Source organism: Pongo abelii, chromosome 3 (assembly GCF_028885655.2).
Source record: "Pongo abelii isolate AG06213 chromosome 3, NHGRI_mPonAbe1-v2.0_pri, whole genome shotgun sequence".
Classification (NCBI taxonomy): domain Eukaryota; kingdom Metazoa; phylum Chordata; class Mammalia; order Primates; family Hominidae; genus Pongo; species Pongo abelii.
Window position 1 is genome coordinate 2,944,169 of NC_071988.2, and position 25,712 is coordinate 2,969,880.

Below are 25,712 nucleotides of genomic sequence, written 5' to 3' on the forward strand. Positions count from 1 at the left end.
TGAAAACCTGATGCTCAGAGAGATCAGCCACTAGTGCAGATTGCACAGCCTCAGGTGGAGCTCTTGTTCCACCCAGATTGCCTCAGTCAAGTATGGAAAGTGTTACTGGGCCTGTGTTTTGCTTTAGAGCCTTGTCAGGTGACAGGGAGGTGAGGGGAGTGGCAGGAGGGGAAGCTAGGTACATCTTGGTTTCTTGTCTGGGTTGTCCACGAGTGGCGTATGTTTCTCTACATCCCAGTCATTGCTCTGTGTCCTTTCTTGCAGAGGAATGTGATTCTCTGTTCCCGTAACTGGTCTTGACAGCAGCTTAACCCTTAGCTGTGGTCTTTGGAGGAGGGAGCTCTCCACCACTGGGCACCTGCTGCGCTGTGCCTCGGGCTTCAGCTGTCTTAGTATGAGAGAGCCCCGCTTGTCCTTTGGGGCATCAAAATTGGGCACAAGCGTTTTGGTGTCTCTGTGCCAGTGGATTTTTATTTTTATTTTTATTTTTATTTTGAGACAGCATCTTACTCTGTGGCCCATGCTGGAGTGCAGTGGTGCGATCACAGCTCGCTGCAGCCTCGACCTCTCAGGCCAAAGGAATCCTCCCACCTCAGCCTCCTCAGTAGCTGGGACTACAGGTGCATGCCACCACGCCTGGCTAATTTTTAAATTTTTTGTAGAGACAACGTCTCACTATGTTGCCCAGGCTGGTCTCAAACTCCTGGGCTCAAGCAGTCCTTCTGCCTTGGCCTCCCAAAGTGCTGGGATTATAAGCATGAGCTGTGGCGCCTGACTGATAGTTTATTCTTTTTTTGTTTGTTTGTTTGTTTGTTTTGTTTGAGACGGAGTCTTGCTCTGTTGCCCAGGTTGGAGTGCAGTGGCGCAATCTCGGCTCACCTCAACCTCCACCTCCCACATTCAAGTGATTCCTTTGCCACAGCCTCCCGAGTACCTGGGATTACAGGTGCCCACCACCACGCCTGGTTAATTTTTTTGTATTTTTAGTAGAGACAGGTTTTCACTGTGTTGGCCAGGGTGGTCTTGAACTCCTGACCTCAGGTGATCCACCCGCCTCAGCTTCCCAAAGTGCTGGGATTAGAGGTGTGAGCCACCATGCCTGGCCTGATAGTTGATTCTTGATATTTGATTCCTTTACTAATTTTAACCACTTGATTTAAATGAACTTAAGCATTTCTCTTGTATCACCTTCTCGTTTCATTGGCAGTGATATCAGGATGCAGGTGCAGCCAGCCAAACTGCCGTTGCTGGGATACCGTCTCTAGAGTGCCATCACGTGAGGGCTCTTAGCAGTGGCCAGCCCAGCAGCTCCTCCTTCAGATAGTGAGGCAGGCCTCTGGTCAGGGAAAGACTTGGCTCGGGCCACAGAGCTAAGACATGGCAGACAGGACTCAGCTTCCTGTCTTGGTGAGGCAGGGCAACTTAACGAAAAGCCAATGGGCCTCGAGTCAGACCTGGTTCAGAAGAGGGTTCCCTTTGACCTGTTGACTGTCGAGAGTCTCCAGGCTCCTGGGCAAAGATTGCCTATTCCAGCAGCCCATTTGTCCCTCCCGGAGCTCTGTGTCACTGGTCGGCACTGGGTACGCAGCATGCTAGGTGGTAACCCCTCAGCCCATCCCAGTCAGTCCAGGTTCCCCGTCTTTGCTTGAGGAGCAGTCGGCCCGTGTGAGTTGAATTTCCCGAGTCAGCCCAGCTAGGACTCTTTCCATCTCTGGTGTTCACCCCTCACTGAGAGGAGCACTGAAGGACCAGGCCTGGCATCCAAAGAATTGTGGATTCTCCTGTTTTTATTTGGTTTTGGAAGCTGTCAGTCATGTGCATGTGTGTAAGTGCTGGATAACTGTCTTAGAAGTGAGCTCCAGGGTAGCTGGGCGTGGTGGCGGGCGCCTGTAGTCCCAGCTACTCGGGAGGCTGAGGCAGGAGAATGGAGTGAACCTGGGAGGCGGAGCTTGCAGGGAGCCGAGATTTTGCCACTGCACTCCAGCCTGGGTGACAGTGCGAGACTCCGTCTCAAAAAAAAAAAAAAAAAAAGAAGTGAGCTCCAGGGAATTGGGGGACATTTTCCTGCCCCGACCCAATTAGGCTGCACTGTGGGCACAGCACTGTGGTGGGGCAGGTGGCTGTGAGTGGACCGCACCCCCTGATGCCCACTCAGCCCACTGTGCCGGCCTGCAGGCTCCACCTCCTGCTTTAAGATTGGTGTGGTCTGTGAGCCGCCTTTGTGCTTCGCTTTCTTCTTTTTTTCTTTGGTACAAATTTTCACAGTTTTCCAAATTCCTCAGCTGAACACTGGTGTCTTGGGACATTTTGTTATCTCTGAATGTTTTGGGATAAGTTCCAGGAAATAGTTATAAACTAACCATAGTCAAAAGAACAGAACTTACCTGTGCTCTTAGAATATAAGCAAAGCTCTGAGCATGCCTTACGCTGAGTGTTGTACCTCGTGACAGTTTCTGATGTCATGAGGAAAAGTTACTGACTTTTAAACAGTAACAGGAAAGGGCCTCTTCCCCTTCTGCTCCACAGTGAGGAGTGGGCACCCTCCCTGAGGTGCTCTGTGCTCTTGGGTCTGCACTGGGCTTTTGCTTCTGAAACCTGGAAGGCTCTGTAGGATTTCTTTTGCGGTTACTGTCTGTTCATCGTGGCACTGACCTGTGTTTCCATTATCTACCACTGAAGGCTGCAGCTCAGCCTAGGCCTCGGGCCCATGGCAGTGCAGTCTCAGGGGTCTCTGCTCCTGGAAAGCCTCCTGCCCCCGCGCTGCCTGCAGCCTGCCTGGGAGGAGGGCGAGTCCCCACTGGGCCCGGCTCCTGCAGACCAGATGTGCCTTTCATCCACAGGGAGAGCTGGTGACGGCCTCCAAGGCCATCATTGAGAAGGAGTACCAGCCCCACGTCATTGTGAGCACCACGGGCCCCAACCCCTTCACCACACTCACAGACCGTGAGCTGGAGGAGTACCGCAGGGAGGTGGAGAGGAAGCAGAAGGGCTCTGAAGGTGAGTGCTTGTGGTCCTGGGCACGGCCACTCCAGAAGGTGAAAGTGCTCTGGGAGCTTCTCTGTGGTCCAGGTGCTGGTTGTGGGTGGTGATAAGAATAGTCACATGCATCAAAGACAAACCAGAACTTTATCCAGTACTCATTTCCAACCTAGTCACTCAGGCCAGAATGGAAGAAATTGCAGGCCGGGCGCAGTGGCTCATGCCTTTAATCCAGTACTTTGGGAGGCCAAGGAGGGCTGATGACCTGAGGTCGGGAGTTCGAGACCAACCTGACCAACATGGAGAAACCCCATCTCTACCAAAAATACAAAATTAGGCCAGGCGCGGTGGCTCACGCCTGTAATCCCAGCACTTTGGGAGGCCGAGGTGGGCGGATCACGAGGTCAGGAGATGAGACCATCCTGGCTAATACGATGAAACCCCGTCTCTACGAAAAATAGAAAAAAAATTAGCCGGGTGTGGTGGCAGGCACCTGTAGTCCCAGCTACTTGGGAGGCTGAGGCAGGAGAATGGCATGAACCCGGGAGGCAGAGCTTTCAGTGATCCGACATTGCACCACGGCACTCCAGCCTGGGCGACAGAGTGAGACTCTGTCTCAAAATAAATAAATAAATAAATACAAATACAAAATTAGCCAGGTGTGGTGGCGCATGCCTGTAATCCCAGCTACTCGGGAAGGCTGTCAGGAGAATCGCTTGAACCTGGGAGGCGGAGGTTGCGGTGAGCCGAGATCGTGCCATTGCACTCTAGCCTGGGCATCTCAAAAAAAAAGAAATTGCAAAGTTAGGCACACTTGTGAGTGGCCCTGGCTAGGAGGGAGACGTGTGTAAATGACGATGTGGAGGACTAGTGGTGGCGGCTCACAAGAGTCTGCCGTACTAAGACACGCCGGGGCCCCTCTGCCAAAACGAGGCTGACCCTGAAGATGTCCTGCCGTGGTCCCATCGAGCAGCTGTGACGAGAGGAGACAGCAGGAGCGAGGGGCAACCCACAGAGCTCTGGGCTGGAGGGCATTGGTCCTTCTCCCAGGGGGGTTTCTGTCCACATGGAGGGACCAGAACATTGACAAAAGAATTCACTAATTTGGATCAGTTAGTGGGAAAGCCAGCATGCATATTATTATTGTTTTTGAGATGAAGTCTTGCTCTGTCGCCAGGCTGGAGTGCAGTGGCACAATCTCAGCTTACTGCAATCTCCGCCTCCTGGGTTCAAGCAATTCTCCTGCCTCAGCCTCCCGAGTAGCTGGGACTACAGGCGTGCGCCACCACGCCCAGCTAATTTTTGTATTTTTAGTAGAGACAGGGTTTCACCATGTTGGCCAGGACATTCTCAATCTCTTGAACTCGTGATCCGCCCGCCTTGGCCTCCCAAAGTGCTGGGATTACAGGTGTGAGCCACTGTGCCCGTCCCTGAATATTATTTTTAAGAGACATTTGTCTCTTTCTCTGTTTTTTTAAATTAATTATACTTTAAGTTTTGGGATACATGTACAGAACATGCAGGTTTGTTACATAGGTATACACGTGCCATGGTGGTGGCACGTGTATGGGTGGCACCCATCATCTACATTAGGTATTTCTCCTAATGCTATCCTTCCCCTAGCCCCACACCCCCGACAGGCCTTGGCGTGTGATGTCCCCTTCCCTGTGTCCATGTGTTCTAATTGTTCAACCTCCACTTATGAGTGAGAACATGCGGTGTTTGGTTTTCTGTTCCTGTGTTAGTTTGCTGAGAATGATGGTTTCCAGCTTCATCCATGTCCCTGCAAAGGACATGAACTCATCCTTTTTTATGATTGCATAGTATTCCATGGTGTATATGTGCCACATTTTCTTTGTCCAGTCTATCATTGATGGCCATGTGAGTTGGTTCCAAGTCTTTGGTATTGTGCATAGTGGTGCAGTACACATATGTGTGCATGTGTCTTTATCATAGAATGTTTATAATCCTTTGGTTATATACCCAGTAACGGGATTGCTGGGTCAAATGGTATTTCTGGTTTTAGATCCATTCGCCACACTGTCTTCCACAATGGTTGAACTAATTTACACTCCCACCAACAGTGTAAAAAGTGTTCCTATTTCTCCACATCCTCTCCAGCTTCTGTTGTTTCCTGACTTTTTAATGATCGCCACTGTAACTGGTGTGAGATGGTATCTCATTGTGGTTTTGATTTGCATTTCTCTAATGACCAGTGATGATGAGCTTTTTTTTCATGTTTATTGGCCACATAAATGTCTTCTTTTGAGAAGTGTCTGTTTATAACCTTCGTCTGCTTTTTGATGGGGTTGTTTTTTTCTTGTAAATTTAAGTTCCTTGTAGATCCTGGATATGAGCCCTTTGTCAGATGGATAAATTGCAAAAATTTTCTCCCATTCTGTAGGTTCCCTTTTCATTCTGATGATAGTTTCTTCTGGTGTGCAGAAGCTCTTTAGTTTAATTAGATCCCGTTTGTCAATTTTGGCTTTTGTTGCCATTGCTTTTGGTGTTTTAGTCATGAAGTCTTTGCCCATGCCTATGTCCTGAATGGTATTGCCTACGTTTTCTTCTAGGATTTTTATGGTTTTAGGTTTTATGTTTAACCCATCTTGAGTTAATTTTTGTATAAGGTGTAAGGAAGGGGTCGTTTCAGTTTTCTGCGTATGGCTATCCAGTTTTCCTAACACCATTTATTAAATAGGGAATCCTTTTCCCGTTGCTTGTTTTTGTCCAGTTTGTCAAAGATCAGATGGTTGTAGATGTCTGGCATTATTTCTGAGGCCTCTGTTCTGTTCCATTTGTCTATATATCTGTTTTGGTACCCGTACTGTGCTGTTTTGGTTACTGTAGCCTTGTAGTATAGTTTGAAGTCAGGTAGTGTGATGCCTACAGCTTTGTTCTTTTTGCTTAGGATTGGCTTGGCCATACGGGCTCTTTTTTGGTTCCATATGAAATTTAAAGTAGTTTTTTCTAATTCTGTGAAGAAAGTCAGTGGTAGCTTGATGGGCATAGCATTGAATGTATAAATTACTTTGGGTAGTACGGCCATTTTCACAATACTGATTCTTTGTATCCATGAGCGTGGAATGTTTTTCTATTTGTTTGTGTCCTCTCTTATTTCGTTGAGCAGTGGTTTGTAGTTCTCCTTGAAGAGGTGTTTCACATCCCTTGTAAGTTGTATCCCCAGGTATTTTATTCTCTTTGTAGCAATTGTGAATGGGAGTTCACTCATGATTTGGCTCTTTGTCAGTTATTGGTGTGTAGGAATGCTTGTGATTTTTGCACGTTGATTTTGTATCTTGAGACTTTGCTTAAGTTGCTTGTCAGCTTAAGGAGATTTTGGGCTGAGATGATGGAGTTTTCTAAATATACAATCATGTCATCTGAAAATAGAGACAATTTGACTTCCTCTCTTCCTATTTGAATACGCTTTATTTTTTTCTCTTGCCTGATTGCCCTGGCCAGAACTTCTAATGCTATGCTGAATAGGAGTGGTGAGAGAGGGCATCCTTGTCTTGTGCCAGTTTTCAAAGGGAATGCTTCCAGCCTTTGCCCATTCAGTATGATATTGGCTGTGGGTTTGTCATAAATAGCTCTTATTATTTTGAGATACATTCCATCAATACCTAGTTTATTGAGAGTTTTTAGCATGAAGGGATGTTGAATTTTATTGAAGGCCTTTTCTGCGTCTGTTGAGATAATCATGTGGTTTTTGTCATTGATTCTATTTATACGATGGATTACGTTTATTGATTTGCATATAGTTTTTTTGTTATTTGTGTTTTTTTTTTTTTTTTTCCTGAGACAGAGTCTCCCTCTGTCACCCAAGCTGGAGTGCAGTGGTGCAATCTTGGTTCACTGCAACCTCCACCTCCTGTGTTCAAGCCTTAGCCTCCTGAGTACTTGAGACTACAGACACACGCCACCACACCCGGTTAATTTTTGTATTTTTATTAGAGATGGGATTTCACCATGTTGGCTAGGATGGTCTCAATCTCCTGACCTTGTGATCCACCTGCCTCAGCCTCCCAAACTACTGGGATTACAGGCATGAGTCACCGCGCCCGGTTGATTTGCGTATGATGAACCAGCCTTGCATCCCAGGGATGAAGCCAACTTGATCATGGTGGATAAGCTTTTTGATGTGCGGCTGGATTTGGTTTGCCAGTATTTTATTGAGGATTTTCGCATTGATGTTCATCAGGCATATTGGCCTGAAATTTTCTTTTTTTGTTGTGTCTCTGCCAGGTTTTGGTATCAGGATGATGCTGGCCTCATACAATGAGTTAGGGAGGAGTCCCTCTTTTTCTATTGTTTGTAATAGTTTCAGATGGAATGGTACCTACCAGCTCCTTTTTGTACCTCTGGTAGAATTTGGCTGTGAATCCGTCTGGTCCTGGGCTTTTTTTGGTTGGTAGGCTATTTATTACTACCTCAATATCAGAGCTTGTTACTGGTCTATTCAGGGATTTGACTTCCTCCTGGTTTAGTCTTGGGAGGGTGTATGTATCCAGGAATTTATCCATTTCTTCTAGATTTTCTAGTTTATTTGTGTAGAAGTGTTTATAGTATTCTCTGATGGTAGTTCGTATTTCTGTGGGATCAGTGGTGATCTCCCCTTTATCATTTTTTATTGTGTCTATTTGATTCTTCTCTCTTTTCTTCTTTATTAGTCTGGTTAAATGGTCTATTTTATCAGTCTTTTCAAAAAACCAGCTCCTGGATTCATTGATTTTTTTTGAAGGCTTTTTTGTGTCTCTATCCTTCAGTTCTGCACTCATCTTAGTTATTTCTTGTCTTCTGCTAGCTTTTGAATTTGTTCACTCTTTTTTCTCTAGTTCTTTTAATTATGATGTTAGGGTGTCAATTTTAGATCTTTCCCTCTTTCTCCTGTGGGCATTTTAGTGCTATAAATTTCCCTCTAAACACTGCTTTAGCTGTGTCCCAGAGATTCTGGTATGCTGTGTCTTTGTTCTCATTGTTTTCAAATAACTTACTTATTTCTGCCTGAATTTTGTTATTTACCCAGTAGTCATTTAGGAGTAAGCTATTCAGTTGCCATGTAGTTATGCAGTTTTGAGTGAGTTTCTTAATCCTGAGTTCTAATTTAATTGCACTGTGGTCTGAGAGACTGTTTGTTATGATTTCCATTCTCTTGCGTTTGCTGAGGAGTGTTTTACTTCCAATTATGTGGTCAATTTTAGAATAAGTGTGATGTGGTGCTGAGAAGAATGTATATTCTGTTGATTTGGGGTGGAGAGTTCTGTAGATGTCTGTTAGGTCCTCATGGTCCAGAGCTGAGTTCAAGTCCTGAATATCTTTGTTAATTTTCTGTCTCGTTGATCTAATATTGAAAGTGGGGTGTTAAAATTTCCCACTTTATTGTGTGGGAGTCTGAGTCTCTTTGTAGGTCTCTAAGAACTTGCTTTATGAATCTGGGTGCTCCCGTATTGGGTGCGTGTATATTTAGGATGGTTAGTTCTTCTTGTTGAATTGATCCCTTTACCATTATGTAATGCCCTTCTCTGTCTTTTTAAATTTTTGTTGGTTTAAAGTCTGTTTGATTAGAGACTAGGATTGCAACTCCTGCTTTTTTTTTTTTGCTTTCCTTTTGCTTGGTAAATATTCTTCTATCCCTTTATTTTGAGCCAGTGTGTATCTTCGCATGTGAGACAGGTCTCCTGAATACAGCACACTGACAGGTCTTGACTCTTTATCCAGTTTGCCAGTCTGTGTCTTTTAATTGGGGCATTTAGCCTGTTTACATTTAAGGTTAATATTGTTATGTGTGAATTTGATCCTGTCATTATGATGCTGGCTGGTTATTTTGCCCGTTAACTGATGCAGTTTCTTCATAGTGTCAATGGTCTTTACAATTTGGTATGTTTTTGCAGTGGGTGGAACTGATTTTTGCTCTCCATATTTAGTGCTTGCTTCAGGAGCTATTGTAAGGCAGGCCTGGTGGTGAGAAAATCTCTCAGCATTTGCTTGTCTGTAAAGGAGTTTATTTCTCCTTCACTTACGAAGCTTAGTTTGGCTGGATATGAAATTCTGGGTTGAAAATTTTTTTTTTTTTTTTTTTTTTTTTTTGAGACGGAGTCTTGCTTGCTCTGTCACCCAGGCTGGAGTGCAGTGGCGCGATCTCGGCTCACTGCAAGCTCCACCTCCCAGGTTCACACCACTCTCCTGCCTCAGCTCGCCCAGCTAATTTTTTTGTATTTTTAGTAGAGATGGGGTTTCACCGTGTTAGCCAGGATGGTCTCGATCTCCTGTCCTCATGATCTGCCCGCCTCGGCCTCCCAAAATGCTGGGATTACAGGTGTGAGCCGCCGTGCCCGGCCGAAAATTCTTTTCTTTAAGAATGTTGAATATTGGCCCCCACTGTCTTCTGGCTTGTAGGGTTTCTGCAGAGAGATCTGCTGTTAGTCTGATGGGCTTCCCTTTGTGGGTAACCCAACCTTTCTCTCTGGCTGCCCTTAACATTTTTTCCTTCATTTCAACCTTGGTGAATCTGATGATTATGTGTCTTGGGGTTGCTCTTCTTGAGGAGTATCTCTGTGGTGTTTCTGTATTTCCTGAATTTGAATGTTCGCCTGTCTTGCTAGGTTGGGGAAGTTCTCCTGGATAATATCCCGAAGAGTGTTTTCCAACTTGGTTTCATTCTGCCTGTCACTTTCAGGCACACCAATCAAACGTAGCTTTGGTCTTTTCACATAGTCCCATATTTCTTGGAGGCTTTGTTCGTTCCTTTTCATTCTTTTTTCTTTTAATCTTTACACTTTATTTCATTAAGTTGATCTTCAATCTCTGATATATCCTTTCTTCTGCTTGATTGATTTGGCTGTTGATGCTTGTGTATGCTTCACGAAGTTCTCACGCTTTTTCAGCTCCATCAGATCATTTATGTTCTTCTCTGCACTGGTTATTCTACTTAGCAATTCGTCTAACCTTTTTTCAAGGTTCTTAGCTTCCTTGCATTGGGTTAGAACATGCTCCTTTAGCTTGGAGGAGTTTGTTATTACCGACCTTCTGAAGCCTACTTCTGTCAATTCATCAAACTCATTCTCTGTCCAGTTTTCTTCCCTTGCTGGTGAGGAGTTGTGTTCCTTTGGAGGAGAAGAGGCATTCTGGATTTTGGAATTTTCAGCCTTTTTGCACTGGTTTTTCCTCGTCTTTGTGGATTTATCTACGTTTGGTCCTTGATGTTGGTGACCTTCACATGGCGTTTTCATGTGGATGTCCTTTTTGTTGACGTTGATGCTATTCCTTTCTGTTTGTTAGTTTTCCTTCTAACAGACAGGCTCCTCTGCTGCAGGTCTGTTGGAGTTTGCTGGAGGTCCACTCCAGGCCCTGTTTGCCTGGGTATCACCAGCAGAGGCTGCAGAACAGCAAAGATCGCTGCTTGTTCCTTCCTCTGGAAGTTTCGTCCCAGATGGGCACCCGCCAGATGCCAGCTAGAGCTCTCCTGTATGAGGTGTCTGTCGACCCCTGCTGGGAGGTGTCTCCTAGTCAGGAAGCACAGGGGTCAGGGACCCACTTAAGTTGGCAGTCTTTCCCTTAGCAGAGTTCGAGCACTGTGCTGGGAGATCCACTGCTCTCTTCAGAGCCAGCAGGCGGTAACTTCAGTCTGCTGAAGTTGTGCCCACAGCCGACCCTTCCCCCAGGTGCTCTGTCCCAGGGAGATGGGAGTTTTATCTATAAGCCCCTGACTGGGGCTGCTGCCTTTCTTTCAGAGATGCCCCACCCAGGGAGGAGGAATCTAGAGAGGCAGTCTGGCTACAGTGGCTTTGCAGAGCTGCGGTGGGCTCTGCCCAGTTTGAACTTCCTGGCAGCTTTGTTTACACTGTGAGGGGAAAATGGCCTACTCAAGCCTCTAATGGTGGATGCCCCTCCCCCCACCAAGCTCCAGCATCCCAGGTCGACTTCAGACTGCTGTGCTGGCAGCAAGAATTTCAAGCCAGTGGATCTTAGCTTGCTGAGCTCCATGGGGGTGGGATCTGCTGAGCAAGACCACTTGGCTCCCTGGCTTCAGCCACCTTTCCAGGGGTGTGAAGGGTTCTGTCTCGCTGGCATTCCAGGCGCCACTGGGGTATCAAAAAAAAGTCCTGCAGCTAGCTCGGTGTCTGCCGAAACGGCTGCCCAGTTTTGTGCTTGAAACCCAGGGTCCTGGTGTCATGGGCACCCAAGGGAATTTCCTGGTCTGTGGATTGCAAAGACCGTGGGAAAAGCGTAGTATCTGAGCTGGAATGCACAGTCCCTCACGGCTTCCCTTGGCTAGAGGAGGGAGTTCCCCGAGTCTTTGCACTTCCTGGGTGAGGCAACACCCCACCCTGCTTTGGCTTGCCCTCCGTGGGCTGCACCCACTGTCTAACCAGTCCCAGTGAGATGAGCCAGGTACCTCAGTTGGAAATGCAGAAATCATCCACCTTCTGCGTTGATCTCACTGGGAGCTGCAGACCGGAGCTGTTCCTATTCGGCCATGTTGCCAGTCATCCTGACATTTGTCTCTTTACGAACACAGTATTTCTGTCTGTTGAAGCTTCACTGGGGAGAGACCTCCTTTACTTGGTTTGATTCATTAACACTCATTGTTGCTGAGCAGTCATTGTGCCAGGCACATGCCCAGTGCTATTGTGCGTACATTTCATCTCATTCGCAAAGTAACCCTGAGAGATAAGTCATTTTCCCCCAGTTGGAGCAGAGGAATAGGGAGCTCAGACAGGGCGGCTCCCAAGAATGAGGTTGTGCGTGGCCGAGCCCTGATTTGGACAGAAGCGCACTGCCTTCCTCACTGAGTCTTCGGTCACAGCAGTCAGCCCCGGCCTCTGTGCAGGGGGGCGCTCTGAATGTCCTTACTGTGCTTGTGTGTAGGGCTTCGGGTTTCTGACAGAAATTCTCTTTCTCCATAAACCTTGAGGGTTTCCTGTGCAGGTGTGGTCACAGGCCGGAGGGTGAAAATGCTGACTGCCCTGGCATGTGCCCAGGTCCCATCAGGAGTGACTGGTGCAGCCTGTACTTCTCTTGGTAGCCCGCTGACAAAGGTGGTCGTGTTTTTGTCAAAGATGGGGCAGTCTTACAATGAATACAAATAAGCGGCTCAAGTTTGAGACTCTCACGGAGCAGGTGGTTTCAAATGTCGGGCTTTGAAAAGGAAATGTTGAGAACTAATGAGAGAAGCAGGTCTCCAAAGCCTCTTCCTTGAGGGCTTTTGGGGATCAGCTGCTTTTCCCCCAACCTCCCTGCTGCCAGCTCTCTTGTCCACTAGTTTCTGAGCAGCCTTGGTGCTGGCACCAAGAAGAACCAGGGGCACAGGGACCCCTGCCAGGAGGCTCCCGTCAGCATCCTCAGGGCCGTAAGCTCCAACTCAGGTTTTTACTGAAACCTCAGTGTGCTGCTCAGTCCTCCGGGGTCAGCCTTGCTGGAGCCACCTTGTTGTATGGGACTGACTGTTGCTCTCCTGGGCTGTAGTCATCCTGGGAGCCAGGCACTCCTCCTAAGAGGACCTCTTAACCGGTTTTTGTCTTGTTCTAGACCAGCCACTGCATTACGTAGTTGTTACTGAAATTTGAGTTGCTGAATCGTTTTTCAGTGTTACACCACTATTTACTATTCAGGCCGTCACACACCGGGCCCTGCTGCTGGTTGTCTCCCTCCAGTGAGGCTTTGTCTGAGCCATTGCTGTAATTACCTGCCTTAGAGCGAGAACTAGAGGTAGTCAGCTTGAGCTGTGGGTCATGTGGCCTAATCCTAGTTTCTGTGCACATGTACACAGATATGTGTCTGCCCTTTGGAGTCTCCTGGGATCTGAGTAACCTGGATTGTTTTTAAGTCAAACAAGATACCTGGAGTTTCCCCCCTGATGTGTGAGGCTCCTTCAGCAGGGCTATGATGGCGGCTGAGTGGATGGGGACAGGCTGTGGCCGTGCTCTGTGATCACAGAGCTGTCAGCAGGAGAACCCACAGGAGGTCTGATCTGGCCCTTGGCGTGGGCTGAGGGGAGTGTGTGCCACAGGTAAAATGCAGGCTGGCTGCCAGAGGTCAGCATCTTTTCCCGGTTGAGGCTGTATGCTCACTCAGCTAGGTGGTATGGCGGCCGTTTTATGGACACCTGGCTTCTGGAAGGTGGCTGCCAACATGGTACTTGGGGAGGCGAGCCAGCTGTTAGGGTGGGAGCAGAGGCTCTGGGAGCTCAGAAGGGTGATGACAGCTGCTTGTTCAAAATACGGACCTGCTGATCCTAAGCTAGTCATCTAAACTTCTGAAATCAAGACAGAGATGGAAGGAGTTAGAATAGTGTTGGTCCGTATTTTCTCCGAAATGAGAAGTAGACTTGGAATCCTTTTCTATATCCAGGATCCTAGTTCCTGCATTTTTCCCTCTGGTTCTTATTAGCATTTTTCACTTTAAAAAGTAAGAATACGCATTACAGTTGCCAAGTTTAAATTATTGGGATAAAATGCCCTGCCACAGAATTAAAACCAAAATAATGCTCATGTGATGTCCCTTGAGGTGGTGAGTGGGTTCAGGACCCTCGGCCACCTGCTCAGCAGGGAGAAGGCAGGGAGGGAGGGGTCCCTACTCGCACAGGACAGCGAGGGACAGGCCAGGGCATACCATTTGAGCCCATCACAGAGGCGGCTCTGGCAGACTCTCTTTGGAGTAAGAATAGAAATAAATTTTGTATCTGAAGTTGGTTAAGTTTCTCTGAAATTCGCATCAGTCAACACCCAGGTCACAGCTTCCTTTATCCTCTCTTGGAGAGGATCAGGGAAAGGGTTGAGAGAGCCCTGCCTTCTCAGAGGGCGGCAGAGCGGGCTGCCCCATCTGCCGTGGAGGCGGGTGAAGGCTCATGGCGTGGCGTCCACAGCTCCTACCATATCCTTCTTGCTTCTCTGCAGAGAATCTGGACGAGGCTAGAGAACAGAAAGAAAAGAGTCCTCCAGACCAGCCTGCGGTCCCCTACCCGCCTCCCAGCACTCCCATCAAGCTGGAGGAAGGTGAGCTCTGGGTGGCAGCGGCCACCACTGTGGGAGGGTGCACGGCTCGTGCGCACTGTGGCGGAATGTGGCGGGAGTTGTGTTAACAGCAACACAGAAGTGTGTGCTTGCATCAGTGCCAGGACGTGACACCTGTCTCCTCCTATATTGGTTCTGTCCTGGGTAACTCCAGGCAAAACAGATTTGTATGTGAGCTGTGACCAGGTAGGAAGGCCGGCCTCGGGGGTCGAAACCCACCGTGGTTGCTGGTGTCCACGTTGCCCATTGCTCGCACACTCCTTGTGCCATGTTGTCATGCAGATCCCACCTCCGGAGGTGCCCTCCGCTGTGTGAGCCACACGCCGGCTGCCTCTCAGCCATTGTGTGTCTGTGGTGTGTGATCCCGGGTGTCTGTCCCTCGGTCTCGTACATCCATGTCTCTCGTGAAGCCCGTGGCCCTGCCTTTCTTCTTCTGTAACCTGATGGCTGTGACTGAATGCATAGATTCTCTCCTTGTGCTTTTTTCTTCCTGTGGCTGCGTCACAAGCAGGAGACGGATGCGCTAGAGAGTACCTGTTACCCTAGTAAGTACCGCGCTGCCTCCGCTCTCCACCGGTGCCCTGTGCTTTGCCTCATTCTCCTGCTTCTTTGTTGTTTATTAAGTTTTGTTTTCTGTTTATTTAAAATAAAAACAGAAGCCCCCCTTTTTTGTACCCAGTCCCTTGGAGGCCTTCCTAGAAGTGGCTCAGTCACCTGAGCGCTGTGCTGCCTTCAGCAGCAGCGGGTGCCTCCGCCAGGGCCTCCACGCACCTAGGTGCCACTGCAGCACTCTGGGCCTCAGGAGTTCTTACCTCCGGCCTTTGAGGGTCTCTTTGGATTGCTTGGTGGGAGGGTTTTACCACACTGGATCAGATGTAAGTGCAGCCTCGGTTCAGACAGGGTGGGGTTCTGCCACCTGCTGTGTGGGGTCAGATTGCCTTGGACCTTTGCTGAAGCTGGTCCAGAGGAGGTGGGCAGAGGAGTGGATATTGGACCCTTGTAAAGCAGTGTGATGTTCACTCAGATGATGGCAGCTCTCCAGAGCGAGTGCCCTGGGGCAGCCTCTGTCCTAGCATCAGCCACACCGTGCCCAGCAGAGCGGGCCCCATCTCCTCAGGGGGAGCGGCGCCTGTGTGCCCATACCCCTCTCCCGGTTCTCATGAAGTGTGGCCTGGAATTAGCCTGGGGCAGCTGGCAGGGTGGGGGTGGCTTCCAGCTTCCCAAAGGTAAAGCACTGAGAGTTTGGGGCCTGGGCCTCCTGTGCTGCTCCTAACCACTCAGCTGACTCCCCTGGCCCTGATGTGTGGCTTGATTTTTAAACACTAAACAGCTTGTGGTGCCTAACCTGTCAGTTGCTGGTAACTTTGTAGGCCGTTTATGAATGGACAAACTGGGTGCCCGGGTAAGTGGAAGGAAGGCGCCCCCAGGCTGTGTCCTCAGGGCCGCTGTGCTCCTTCACAAATGGCCACTCCTGATGCTGGGTGGAGTTTTGCCCCCACTCCTTGTCTTACAGGCCATCTCTTTCCTTTTAATTAACTTCCAGCCTAAACGGCTTAGTTCTTTTGGATGTTGACGTCACACAACGTGCTGTGGGAGTTACGCACGATTTTCTACTGGCTGTTTTGGGGGAGACCAGGTGTTGTAGACCCAAAGTTGGACTTAATTTCAAGACTACTAGTACAGGCCCTTAGCGTGACAGGGCAGACTTCTCATCACATTAATGAAAGCGGGACGTCGCTCCTTTAGTCATCCTCAGCTTGTGCGGCAGTCTCTCTTTCCGGCGGGGGGACCCGGGCCTGGGGGGGAGTCTGGTGGTGTCGGCACGCTGCCCACCAGAAGGAGCTGAAACCTACCCCGAGACCAAGTCTGTATTTGTGACATTAGCTCCATCCAGCCGTACGGTAGAGTAGACCGTATTTTAAGTTTCTTGTCTTGGTAAAAATCTATAGAGTAAAATAAAATGGCAGTTTCGTGTGTGGGGCTCCCCCATCTCAAGCTGCCCTTTGAGATCTAGGCAGGAACCCTTAATCCCATCTCTTACCCACTAGACCTTGTGCCGGAGCCAACTACTGGAGATGACAGTGATGCCGCCACCTTTAAGCCAACTCTTCCCGATCTGTCCCCTGATGAACCTTCAGAAGCACTCGGCTTCCCAATGTTAGAGAAGGAGGAGGAAGCCCATAGACCCCTAAGCCCCACTGAGGCCCCTACTGAGGCCAGCCCCGAACCAGCCCCAGACCCAGCCCCGGTGGCTGAAGAGGCTGCCCCCTCAGCTGCCGAGGAGGGGGCCGCCGCGGACCCTGGCAGCGATGGGTCTCCAGGCAAGTCCCCATCCAAAAAGAAGAAGAAGTTCCGTACCCCGTCCTTTTTGAAGAAGAGCAAGAAGAAGAGTGAGTCCTGAAGGCCCTGCGCTAACACTGTCCTGTCCGGAGCGACCCTGGCTCTGCCAGTGTCCCCGGCCACGTCTGTGCCCTGTCCTAGTGTAATGGAATGCAAAAAAGCCAAGCCCTCCACCTAGAGGTCCCCTCACGTGACCAGCCCCATGTAGCCCCGGGCTGACCCAGTGCGTGCTCAGCAGCCCCACCCCACCCTGCCCCTTGTCCTCTCAGAGCCTCAGCTTCTGGGGGAGACATGCTCTCCCCACAGGTGGGAGGCACTAAGTCATGGTCCTGGCTGGAAGGTACTGAAGGCTTCTGCAGCTTTGGCTGCACGTCACCCTCCTGAGCCTTGACCTTTCCTGCCGTCCCTCCTGTTGTGAAATCGCCATGTTCTGTCCCTGCTTGGCTTCCCCTCTACCCTAAAGTCTCAGGTGACGGACTCAGACTCCTGGCTTCACGTGGCGTTCTCTCTGCTCAGTGATCTCACTTAAATCTATATACAAAGCCTTGGTCCCGTGAAAACACTCGTGTGCCCACCAGCGGCCTTGAAGAGGCAGGTCTGGGCCAGATGCTGGTCAGGAAACCCCAGCGACAGATGGGCCTGTGTGCACCCAACGCGATGCTATGCATGTCTGACCGACGATCCCTCGACCAGAATCAGATTCAGGAGCTCAGTTTCTTTTTCACTTGGGTCTCTGGATTCCTGTCATAGGGAAGGTGTATCAGGAGGGGAAGAGTCCTTTCTAGAATTTTCTTTGAGCAGGTTTACAATTTAGCTTACATTTTTTGACTGTGAACGTGAATAGGCTGCTTTTTGCTTTTTTCTTTCCAGACCCCACAGTAGAGCACTTTTCACTTATTTGGGGGAGGTTTCAGGGGATCTGTTCTCACCTTAACTCAGCCGGAAAGATACCCTAGTTGTGATAAAAGGTAACTCGAGGTGGAGGGTAGCCCTGGGGCCCCTCGACATCGCCGTCATTGATGGAGCCTGAGACATGTGCTCCGTGGCAGATACTGTTGTTTTTACTTCCCTGCGAGGCTGGAAAAGGGCTCAGAGCTGCTGAGCAGGAACTGGAGGGTGATGCATTTCAGGAGCTGCCGGTACCAGCCTGACTAGGTGCAGGCAAGCTTGTGTGGGCCCAACAGGCCCCTGGTAGAGCTGGTGCCAGATGTGGGCTCAGATCCTGGGCACGATGGGCCGAGCCACCTCAGATCCCACTGATTGGCCGGCAGAGCGAGAACCAGGCTGCTGCATGGCACTGACTGCCGCTTCCAGCTTCCTCTGAGCCGCAGGGCCTGCTACGCGGGCGAGCGTGCTGCCTCTTTGTCGTTTTGTTGCCAAGGCAGAATGAAAAGTCCTTAACCGCGGACTCTTCCTTTATCCCCTTTTATCCCTTCCTTTACCCCACATATGCAATGACTTTTAATTTTCACTTTTGTAGTTTAATCCTTTGTATTACAACATGAAATATAGTTGCATATATGGACACCGACTTGGGAGGACAGGTCCTGAATGTCCTTTCTCCAGTGTAACATGTTTTACTCACAAATAAAATTCTTTCAGCAATTTCCTTGTCTAAATCTGAAAAGCAGTTTTATATTTTAATTAATTTCTTTGTTCCCACGTTTGTCTCGTGTCGAAAGGAGACCTCCAAATGTTCATGTCGTCTTGATAAAATGTCACCTGCAGCCATGCGTGCGGGAGGACGTCCCGCCCAGCACTCCTGTTGTCCCTCCCCACGGGAACTCAGGGTGTCCAGGGAACTGCTGGCCTGTCCTTGTCCCCATGGTCCCAGTCTCTCTCTCTCTGTCACTGTGTGCTCATGTTTGATGGGGAGGGCTCTGTGCTGGGGATATCCTGCCAGGGTGCGGGGCACACTGCCAGATACCACCTGGCCAGGGCTGACCCCAGCCTTGGAGGAGCCTGCCTGAGTCCCCAGGCTGCCACTGTGCAGAGAGGGAAACAGGGTCTCGAAGAGCCTTGGACCCTTCTGGTCAGTGGAGCCATTCATTCGGCTCCAGCTGCCTCTCCTGGTGTGGGTAGAGGCACGGCTATGTATGGCGAAAGGCACTTGGTATAAACAGGTGCTTTATTTCATCATCAGAAACTGGTGCATAGTTTAAAAAAACAAACAGAACCTTGACAGCCTTGGAGTGCTGCAGTTCGGAGTCATCCAAGGAGTAAGTCTGGAGGAGCTGCCTGAACTTCCTGCTTAGGGGCTAGCCCCCACCCACAGGGTCTCCCTGGACTGGGAAGGAGCGGAGGGTCAGGCAGTGGGCAGGGGCCTGACCTAGGCTCCCACTCTCTGCCTGGTGCCCACAGCCTGGGCACAGTGGCTCAGCTACTCAGCCTTGAGCGTCTGTGCCGGATAACTCAGCTTCTGCAGGAGGAAGAAGGGGAGCAAAAAGAGCCCGGACCACGTGGTGAAGCAGGCCTGGGCCCCGGCCAGCCAGTACACTGTGGAGAGATGGCGGCGTCACCCAGGCCCCGAGGGGGCTGGCACTGGGGAGGCGAGGGCAGGTGCGTGGCCCCCAGGCTGCCCCAGCACCATCCCGCGCCCTCACCTGAAGCAGCCACCAGGGGCCCCGCGGCCCTGGCCAGAGCGCCTAGGCTGCGCAGTGTACCCATGACCGTGCCCTTCTGCCCTGGGGAGCCTGTGGGAAGAGGCGCAGTCAGGGATCACTGCCCTTCTCCCGCTTAGGTGGCTTCGGCCGAGGGAGGGGCGCTCACCATAGCCAGCGACCACGGAGGACAGGCAGGGCACCACAACGGCGGCGGCTGGTGGGAGACATCGAGGAGGTGCCCGTCAGCCCAGGGGAGGGCACATCACCCAGCCCCTGCTGCCCATTGGATCCCCTGCCAGGGCAGGGCCACTCACCAAAGGAGTAGAGCAGCAGCCCCAGGCCCAGCACGGGCAGAGAACGTCCCCAGCCGATGAGGAGGAAGGCAGGCACCAGCAGCAAGAGGGCCTGCAGATGAGCACGGCAGCCTCAGCACAGCCCGTGCCCTGCAGGGCTCAGGGGACTGCCTGCCACCCGCTTTGGAGGGAGCCCCCTACCCGCTTCACGGCAGCAACTTCCCCGCCAGGGTGGATCCGCCGGGCATAGGCACCCTGGATGGTGGCCATGGTGAGGCCGATGAGGAAAAACATCTTCCCCTGCTGCAGACTGGGAGTGGGTGTGTTAGTGCAGGGCACCCGGGGCAGGGCCACCCGGGGCAGGGCCAGGGCGAGAGTGGCTGCCAAGGCTTCCTGGGGATGGGGGTTGCTTCCCTGAAGCAGGGGCGTTATTTCAGGGAGACAGCAGGCCGTCGCCAGATGGGGACCCACCTACTGAACTGGAAGCGCTGGTGTGTGAGGAAGCTCAGCGTGTACTCCAGGCCCGAGAACAGGAAGAGGTAGAGGAAGTAGACTAGGCCCAGGCGGCGCAGGCTGCTGAGCCCTGGGGAGAGGTGGAGCGTGCTGAGAAGGCGACCACAGCAGGGAAGGGCTCCGCCCGGGGAAGCCCAAGGGAGAGCAGGCTCCACACTTGGGTTGGTCAAGTCCTTACTGTCTCCAGAGGGTGGATCCTGGCCACGAGCGACAGCCGAGAAGCGCAGCAGGGCCAGGGGGCTGAGCAGATCGGCCGCATCACGAAAGCCCAGGGCGATAGAGGGCGCCTGTGGGGATGGGATTGGAGAGCCTGCAGGAGCGGCTGCTGGCCTGGCAACCCACGGACTGTGGCCTCAAGGGCCCCAACACCAAGAGAGCGGCCCAGCCTCCCTGGCATCTGGGGCTGGCACACAGGGGCACTTTACATCGCTACGGAACCAAGCCCCCAGCCCCTAGGCCCGTGGGTCCCAGACCGCAGCCCTACCCGTTTCTCCAGGGGCAGCGTCTCCGGCAGGAAGCAGAAGATGAACAGCAGGTCGGAGGCTGCGAAGAGCAGGGCAAACCAGGGTGCCATTTCCAGGGGCAGGGAGGCTCCGAGCATAGGGCCCAGGGTGAAGCCCAGCGAGAAGGCCACCCCAATGACCGCCTAGGGAAAAGACCACCTGAGCTGCACAGGGAGACCCCAGGCCCAGAAGTCCCCCCACCAGGACCCCAAAGGCCCAGCCTGTGCACTTACCATGCCTTGACTGCGGGCCAGAGGCGAGCCCAGGTCAGCAACGATGGCCGTGGAGAGGCTCACGTTCCCTTTGCTGATGCCCCCAATCAGCCTGGAGGCCAGGAAGGCCGCAAAGCTCCGAGAGGTGGCCCAGACTGCATATGAGGTGGCCACACCCATCTGCCCAGGGGCAGGGGCCAAGGGGCAGGGGCGGTCACTTAAGGCCAGGAGTGGCCCAGAGTAGGGCTTGGCAACCCAGGCAACACCCCTCGACCCTGCCCTATTTCGAAGCATCTGAGGGCCACTTGTGTTCTCAATGCCTTCCTAGGGGCCAGAAGCAGCTCCTTGAAAGCCTGGCTCTGTAACAGGAGCCACTGGTTCCCCAGAGAACCCCCTCCAGGATGCGATGAGGGCCAACCAGTGGCCATGAGGGGCCCACAGCCACCTCCCTCTCCCCATCTAACCCCATGGCGCTACTGGCTGGGTGGGAGGAGGCTTCCCCATGGGCACCCAGGCCCAGGGACATACCAGGCACAGCAGCATCACCGGGCGCCTCCCCAAGCAGTCAGAGGTGGCCCCAGTGAGTGGCGCACACAGAAACTGCAGGACAGAGAAGGCTGAGCCAATGAGACCTGAGAGACAGATGTCACCATCATGGGGCTGCCTCGCACCACGAGCTGTGGTCTTGGGGCCTTCAACGCCAATGTCCAGCCCCGTCCTGAGGGTCCAGTCATGCTGGGCCCTACACTCACAGGCCATGGCCCTTGAGCCGAGGGGGCCCCAATGGAGAGATGAAAAAGGATCTGAACATGACACGCAGAGGGAAGGGATCATGCCCAGAAGCCAGGACATGTGGGCAAGGGCACCAGACTGAAGCCAGCCCAGGGAGTGGGAAGGGAAGGACCGAGAATTGGGGAGGGGCCTGGGCTGGACCATGTCCACCAAACATAGGACCGTAGAGAGCCCGCCAAGAGCACAAAGCCAGCCATACCTCCGAACAGGACGCTGTTGTACCTCTTCTCCACTGGCATACCGATGGCGGTGGCAAACCAGTCCACCCCGCCCTGCCAGGAGCCATAGAGGGGGTCCTAGGGGATGAGGAGGCAAGATAAGGGCTGGGGAGGTCTGATGGGCCCTGGGGGGTAGGGGGCACTGTGGGCCGCAGGGCAAGGACTCACGTGGGCACGGCCGTGGCTCTCCAACAGCCCAGGCAGCAGGGGCAGCAGCAGCGTGAAGGCCAGGAGGTCCAGCAGGAGGCCGAGGAAGACAACGGTGACCACGCGGCGCTCCGGCGGCTGCTGATGGATGGGTGGGCGCGGGGTGCAGCCTCCACCCCCTCCCCATCCCATGGTGGGCTGCTCTGACCTGGCCTGGCTGGGGTGCGGCGGGTCGGGTGAGCGGAGAAGCCGAGTCCTCCAGGGCCTGCCATACCCCCACACCGGACAGCCGGCGAACCCCCTAAAGGGGCTGATGGGCAGGGGCTCTGGCCTACCGACGCAGGGGCCGTTCTGGCCTGCGCGATGCCCCCGCCCCGACCCCAGGCAGCAGGAAACGCAGGCTTCGGGTATTGCACAAGAAACAGCCGAAAAGGCAACGGTCCCGAGGGACCAGGGTGAGCACATCGCGGACAGGCCCCACCCCACCCCACGGCCGCGCCTCCTACGCTCTCGTAACAGCGAGAGGAAACTTGAAGCCGCGGGGGACCCGGATCCCGATCCCAACCCCGATCCCAACCCCAACCCCAACTCCAGCCCCAGCCCGTGCGCCGCGATTCCGGCCCCTGGCCCGGACTCGGTCTCCCTGGCGGGGGCCATGGGGTGCACACCGGACACGGGAGCACCCTCAACCCCGCGCACCTCCCACTCCGCCATCCCGCGTGCGTCCCGGTCCCGCCCCCACCCCGCGCGCCCCCGGTCCCGCCCCCCACCCTGCGCGTCCCCGGTCCCGTCCCCCAACCTGCGCGCCCCCTAACCCCCACCCCGCGCGCCTCCCACCGCACCCACCCCGCGCGACCCTGGTCCAGCCCCACACCCCCGCGCGCCCCCTACTCCCCAACCCTGCGCACCTCCCACCCGCCCCACCGCCGCGTACCCCCGGTCCCGTCTCCTCCCCCACCCCGCGCGTCCCCTGTCCCACCCCCAACGCCCCCATACCCGCGCGCCCCCGATCCCGCCCCGCACCTGCCGCGGCTGCGCGCTCGGGACGGACGGTCGCACAGACACGGAACACAGCGCCAGGCACGCCGCCAGGGGCGGGACGGCCACGCCCGGCCACGCCACGCCCCGGAAGTGACGAACATCTCTGCACGTTCTCTTCCGGCTGAAGGCAGTGGCGGGGTTCTTGCCGGTTCTACCGCTAGCTGCTCGGCTGTGGGTTAGCAGCACCCTGACCGGAGTGGCCCCCGCGTAACCCCGAGGCCGAGACTCCCGGCCTGGCCTCCTTGGGCCCACGACGCCTGCCCCGCGGAGCGGACCCATGGGCCTGAGGTTTGTGTGCGGGGCCTCAGGCGAGCGCTGGCGCAGCCTGTCCCCCACCCTCTGCGCCCTGCGGGCCTGGCCCTCCCCGTGGAAGGACCGCGGGCTTCGGGGCCCCACGCCGGGGGGCTGACCCCTGCCACACATACAGCGGTGGCTGCGGGCCTGGGGCGGCAGCACAGCTATTCTGCTCGGGCTGCGTGAGCCGACCCCGCTGTCTCTGCACCTACTTTTGCTGCGTTTGGTGCTGATCCTGAAGTCCCAGGACAGGCGGCTGAGGGGGAAAGATGATGTGAATTGGGTGGGCAGAGACAACTGAAAGCCACAGGACCCGGTTGGCACCTTTTTGGCCTCCTGGGCCTTTGCCTGCAGCCCCGCTCCCTGGGTCACCCGAAAGGAGGAGCTGGCGCTCTTTCCGGGCGCAGCAGCACCTGACCCACGCTGGAGGAAACGGTCCCCCTGGGCAGGAGAAGCTTTGGACCTGGCTGGAGCACACTCACGGAACCGCGCCAACGCCTGGCCTGTAGCCAGCTCCCACCTCCCCTCCCACTTTCTAAAATGCTTGCGGATCTCGTGGCCGACCCTAACCAGATACACATGGGGAAAGTAATCAGGTGGCGCACACACACTGCCTTTACACCATGGAGAACTTCCAATTGTGGGTAAGAACAAAGCCCCACCTCTGCCTAATGTAGTTTTCCACCTGCGGCCAAAAAGACAACCTGTTATTAGCTTTTTCCCCAGAGGACAGGCATCCCTATGAAACTGCCATTGCAAAATTTGCCAACAGTGAGATAACCAACTCCATCTTGCTTCTAACCTCCATGCTCTCCTTGTTTATTGCTGGGCGCAGGTTGAACTTTGGGAGGAACTTAGTTTAAGACAAAGATAACAGCCCTTTCCCAAAAGAAACCTTTCCTGGGGACTAGACTGCTTTTGTGGGACCAACAGATTAGCCACAAGATTAGAAACTACAGTTGAGGAGTCACGCAGCTGGAGGCTACAGGATTCTGACCCTCCCCAAACTGCTCCGGGCGATAACATCACTATTGTAAAGCGTAACATCAGTACTTGAGGGTCACCTGGTACCACCCAGGCTCATCTGATCTTGTGGCACCCAGGAACTGACTCAGTGCGAGAGAACAGCTTCGACTCCCTGTGATTTCATCTCTGACCCGACCAATAGGTACTTCTGACTCACTGGCTGCCCCCCACCCACCAGCTTATCTTTAAAAACTGCAAACCCCAGATGCTCAGGGAGACTGAGTAATAATAAAACTCCGGTCTCCCACACAGCTAGCTCTGCGTGAATTACTTTTTCTCTGTTGCAAATGCCCTTTCTTGATAAATGGGCTGTCTAGGTAACAGGGAAGGTGAACCCATTGGGCAGTTACACTTTTATCCACCCTTCCAGCTGGATCACGCGCCCTCTTCAGTGACATACCACACAGCTAGAGTGTGAGCTTGCTGCTGGCACCTTCCGTCCTGGATTGCATAGCAAGGTCTCAACGGAGAGCCAGGTGCCTGGTCCGGTCCCACTTTTTTTTGTGCTGTTCTCTTTTCCTCTTTGCTTGGCCAAAGAGGGTTGGGCCAGGGTCCTGAGTGCAAGGGCTTGGCTTGGTGGATTAAAGTGGCAGTAGCCGTGTGGCAGAGAAAATTTGTAGATGGGTGAAATCCTGCAGCTGATGTTAACAGCATCCTGGGCCTACACAGTGACAAAGTGTATATAGACAGCCAGCCTAGTTGGTGGATGTGACAACCCCAGACCCTTCTAGATTTGTGGATCCATGCACCTGCCAGACCTGTCTCTGAGCCATCTGGGGAGGCTGGGTAAGATTCCCCTGTCAGGGCCTGAGCTTCATCTTCAAGCTGCTGGCTTCAGCCCAGCTGCCACCAGCGCTGTCTCTGTCTTGCGCTTTCCAGAGGGAGACTGACTCATTCTGAGCTCCAGGCCTACCAGGCAGCCCAACCGCGGCAGGAACTGCCTCTCACACTGAGGATGGCTCATGCTCTGGTCCAGCCATGGCTTGAATACCTCCCAACAAGAACAAAGCCAGACTCATTCTCCCCAGCAACTTCTTCCTTGCTCAAAGATCCCACACCCCGTTAGAAGCTGGAACTGGGTCCTTGTCACCTTCCTCACCTCCCCAGTCCTAGTCTGGTTAATCCTCACATCTCACCATGGTCACCACGGCTAGACGTGTGACCTCAACGATGCTTCACGCACGTACTAGGGCAGCCTGGGCAGGGCTGGTCAGTGTGATCTCATGAGGTGTGAACTTGACCCCGGGCTTCTTTCCTGGGATGCTGTCATGTCTGCCCTGGCTTGTAGCCTGGGAGGGGCTCCGTCGTGCCCTAGGGAATGCCTCGGCCCGCAAGACCGAATGCCGCATTGCAACAGGGAAACCTACTTCAGCACCTCCCTCAGCAAGGTGGCAGGTCCCAACAAGCCTTGCACGAGGAAGTGGCAGTGGCATTCGGGATATGGCTCCCTGGCCAGCTTGTGAAATTCAGGGGGCTCATTACTTCTTACAGCTCACAGCCCCTCCCGGGTCCAGCACACCTGAGGGCTGACCTCCCTCTCGATTAGTGCAGGGGAAAAGCACTTTAAAAAGCTGTCTCGTGTGTAACTTGCACATCTTCTGATTCTGACCTGAAACTGCATCCCAGGTCGGCACAGACACAACCCAGTCTCCTCCCACCTCCCACAGTGCAGTGTCCTGAATGGAGGACCCCAGCACCCAGAGGCATCCACTGAAGGACATAAGTAGGACAAGGCC

At 53.1% G+C, this 25,712-nt stretch overlaps 2 protein-coding genes across 23 annotated transcripts in view; one reads left to right on the plus strand and one right to left on the minus strand.

The window, feature by feature from the left end:
* ADD1 (adducin 1) overlaps window positions 1-17,939 on the plus strand; it is an 86,241-nt gene extending 68,302 nt beyond the window's left edge. For 6 of the 10 annotated variants that reach the window (XM_054553273.2, XM_009239746.4, XM_054553275.2 and 3 more), the window contains 3 exon segments: window positions 2,841-2,997; window positions 13,878-13,976; window positions 16,043-17,939. In XM_054553273.2, coding sequence (XP_054409248.2) covers window positions 2,841-2,997; window positions 13,878-13,976; window positions 16,043-16,395 — 609 coding nt within the window. In that variant the 3' untranslated portion in view covers window positions 16,396-17,939. 10 annotated transcript variants of the gene reach the window in all.
* Window positions 17,940-18,444: 505 nt separating this feature from the next.
* On the minus strand, window positions 18,445-22,772 carry MFSD10 (major facilitator superfamily domain containing 10). 13 transcript variants are annotated; one of them, XM_024246332.2, is made up of 13 exons: window positions 22,639-22,772; window positions 21,637-21,832; window positions 21,450-21,546; window positions 20,987-21,090; window positions 20,480-20,638; window positions 20,228-20,389; window positions 19,922-20,030; window positions 19,702-19,813; window positions 19,432-19,540; window positions 19,252-19,342; window positions 19,104-19,151; window positions 18,938-19,027; window positions 18,445-18,830 (listed from the first exon to the last, which is right to left on the minus strand). In XM_024246332.2, exons 1-13 carry the CDS (start codon window positions 22,755-22,757, stop codon window positions 18,715-18,717), a joined length of 1,512 nt encoding a protein of 503 aa, XP_024102100.2. In that variant the 5' UTR covers window positions 22,758-22,772; the 3' UTR covers window positions 18,445-18,714. The 13 variants fall into 13 exon arrangements, with proteins under 13 accessions (XP_024102100.2, XP_054410911.1, XP_054410914.2 ...); XM_054554936.1 differs by having other exon boundaries at window positions 20,480-20,782; XM_054554939.2 differs by having other exon boundaries at window positions 22,612-22,772.
* Between the last annotated feature and the right edge of the window lie 2,940 nt (window positions 22,773-25,712).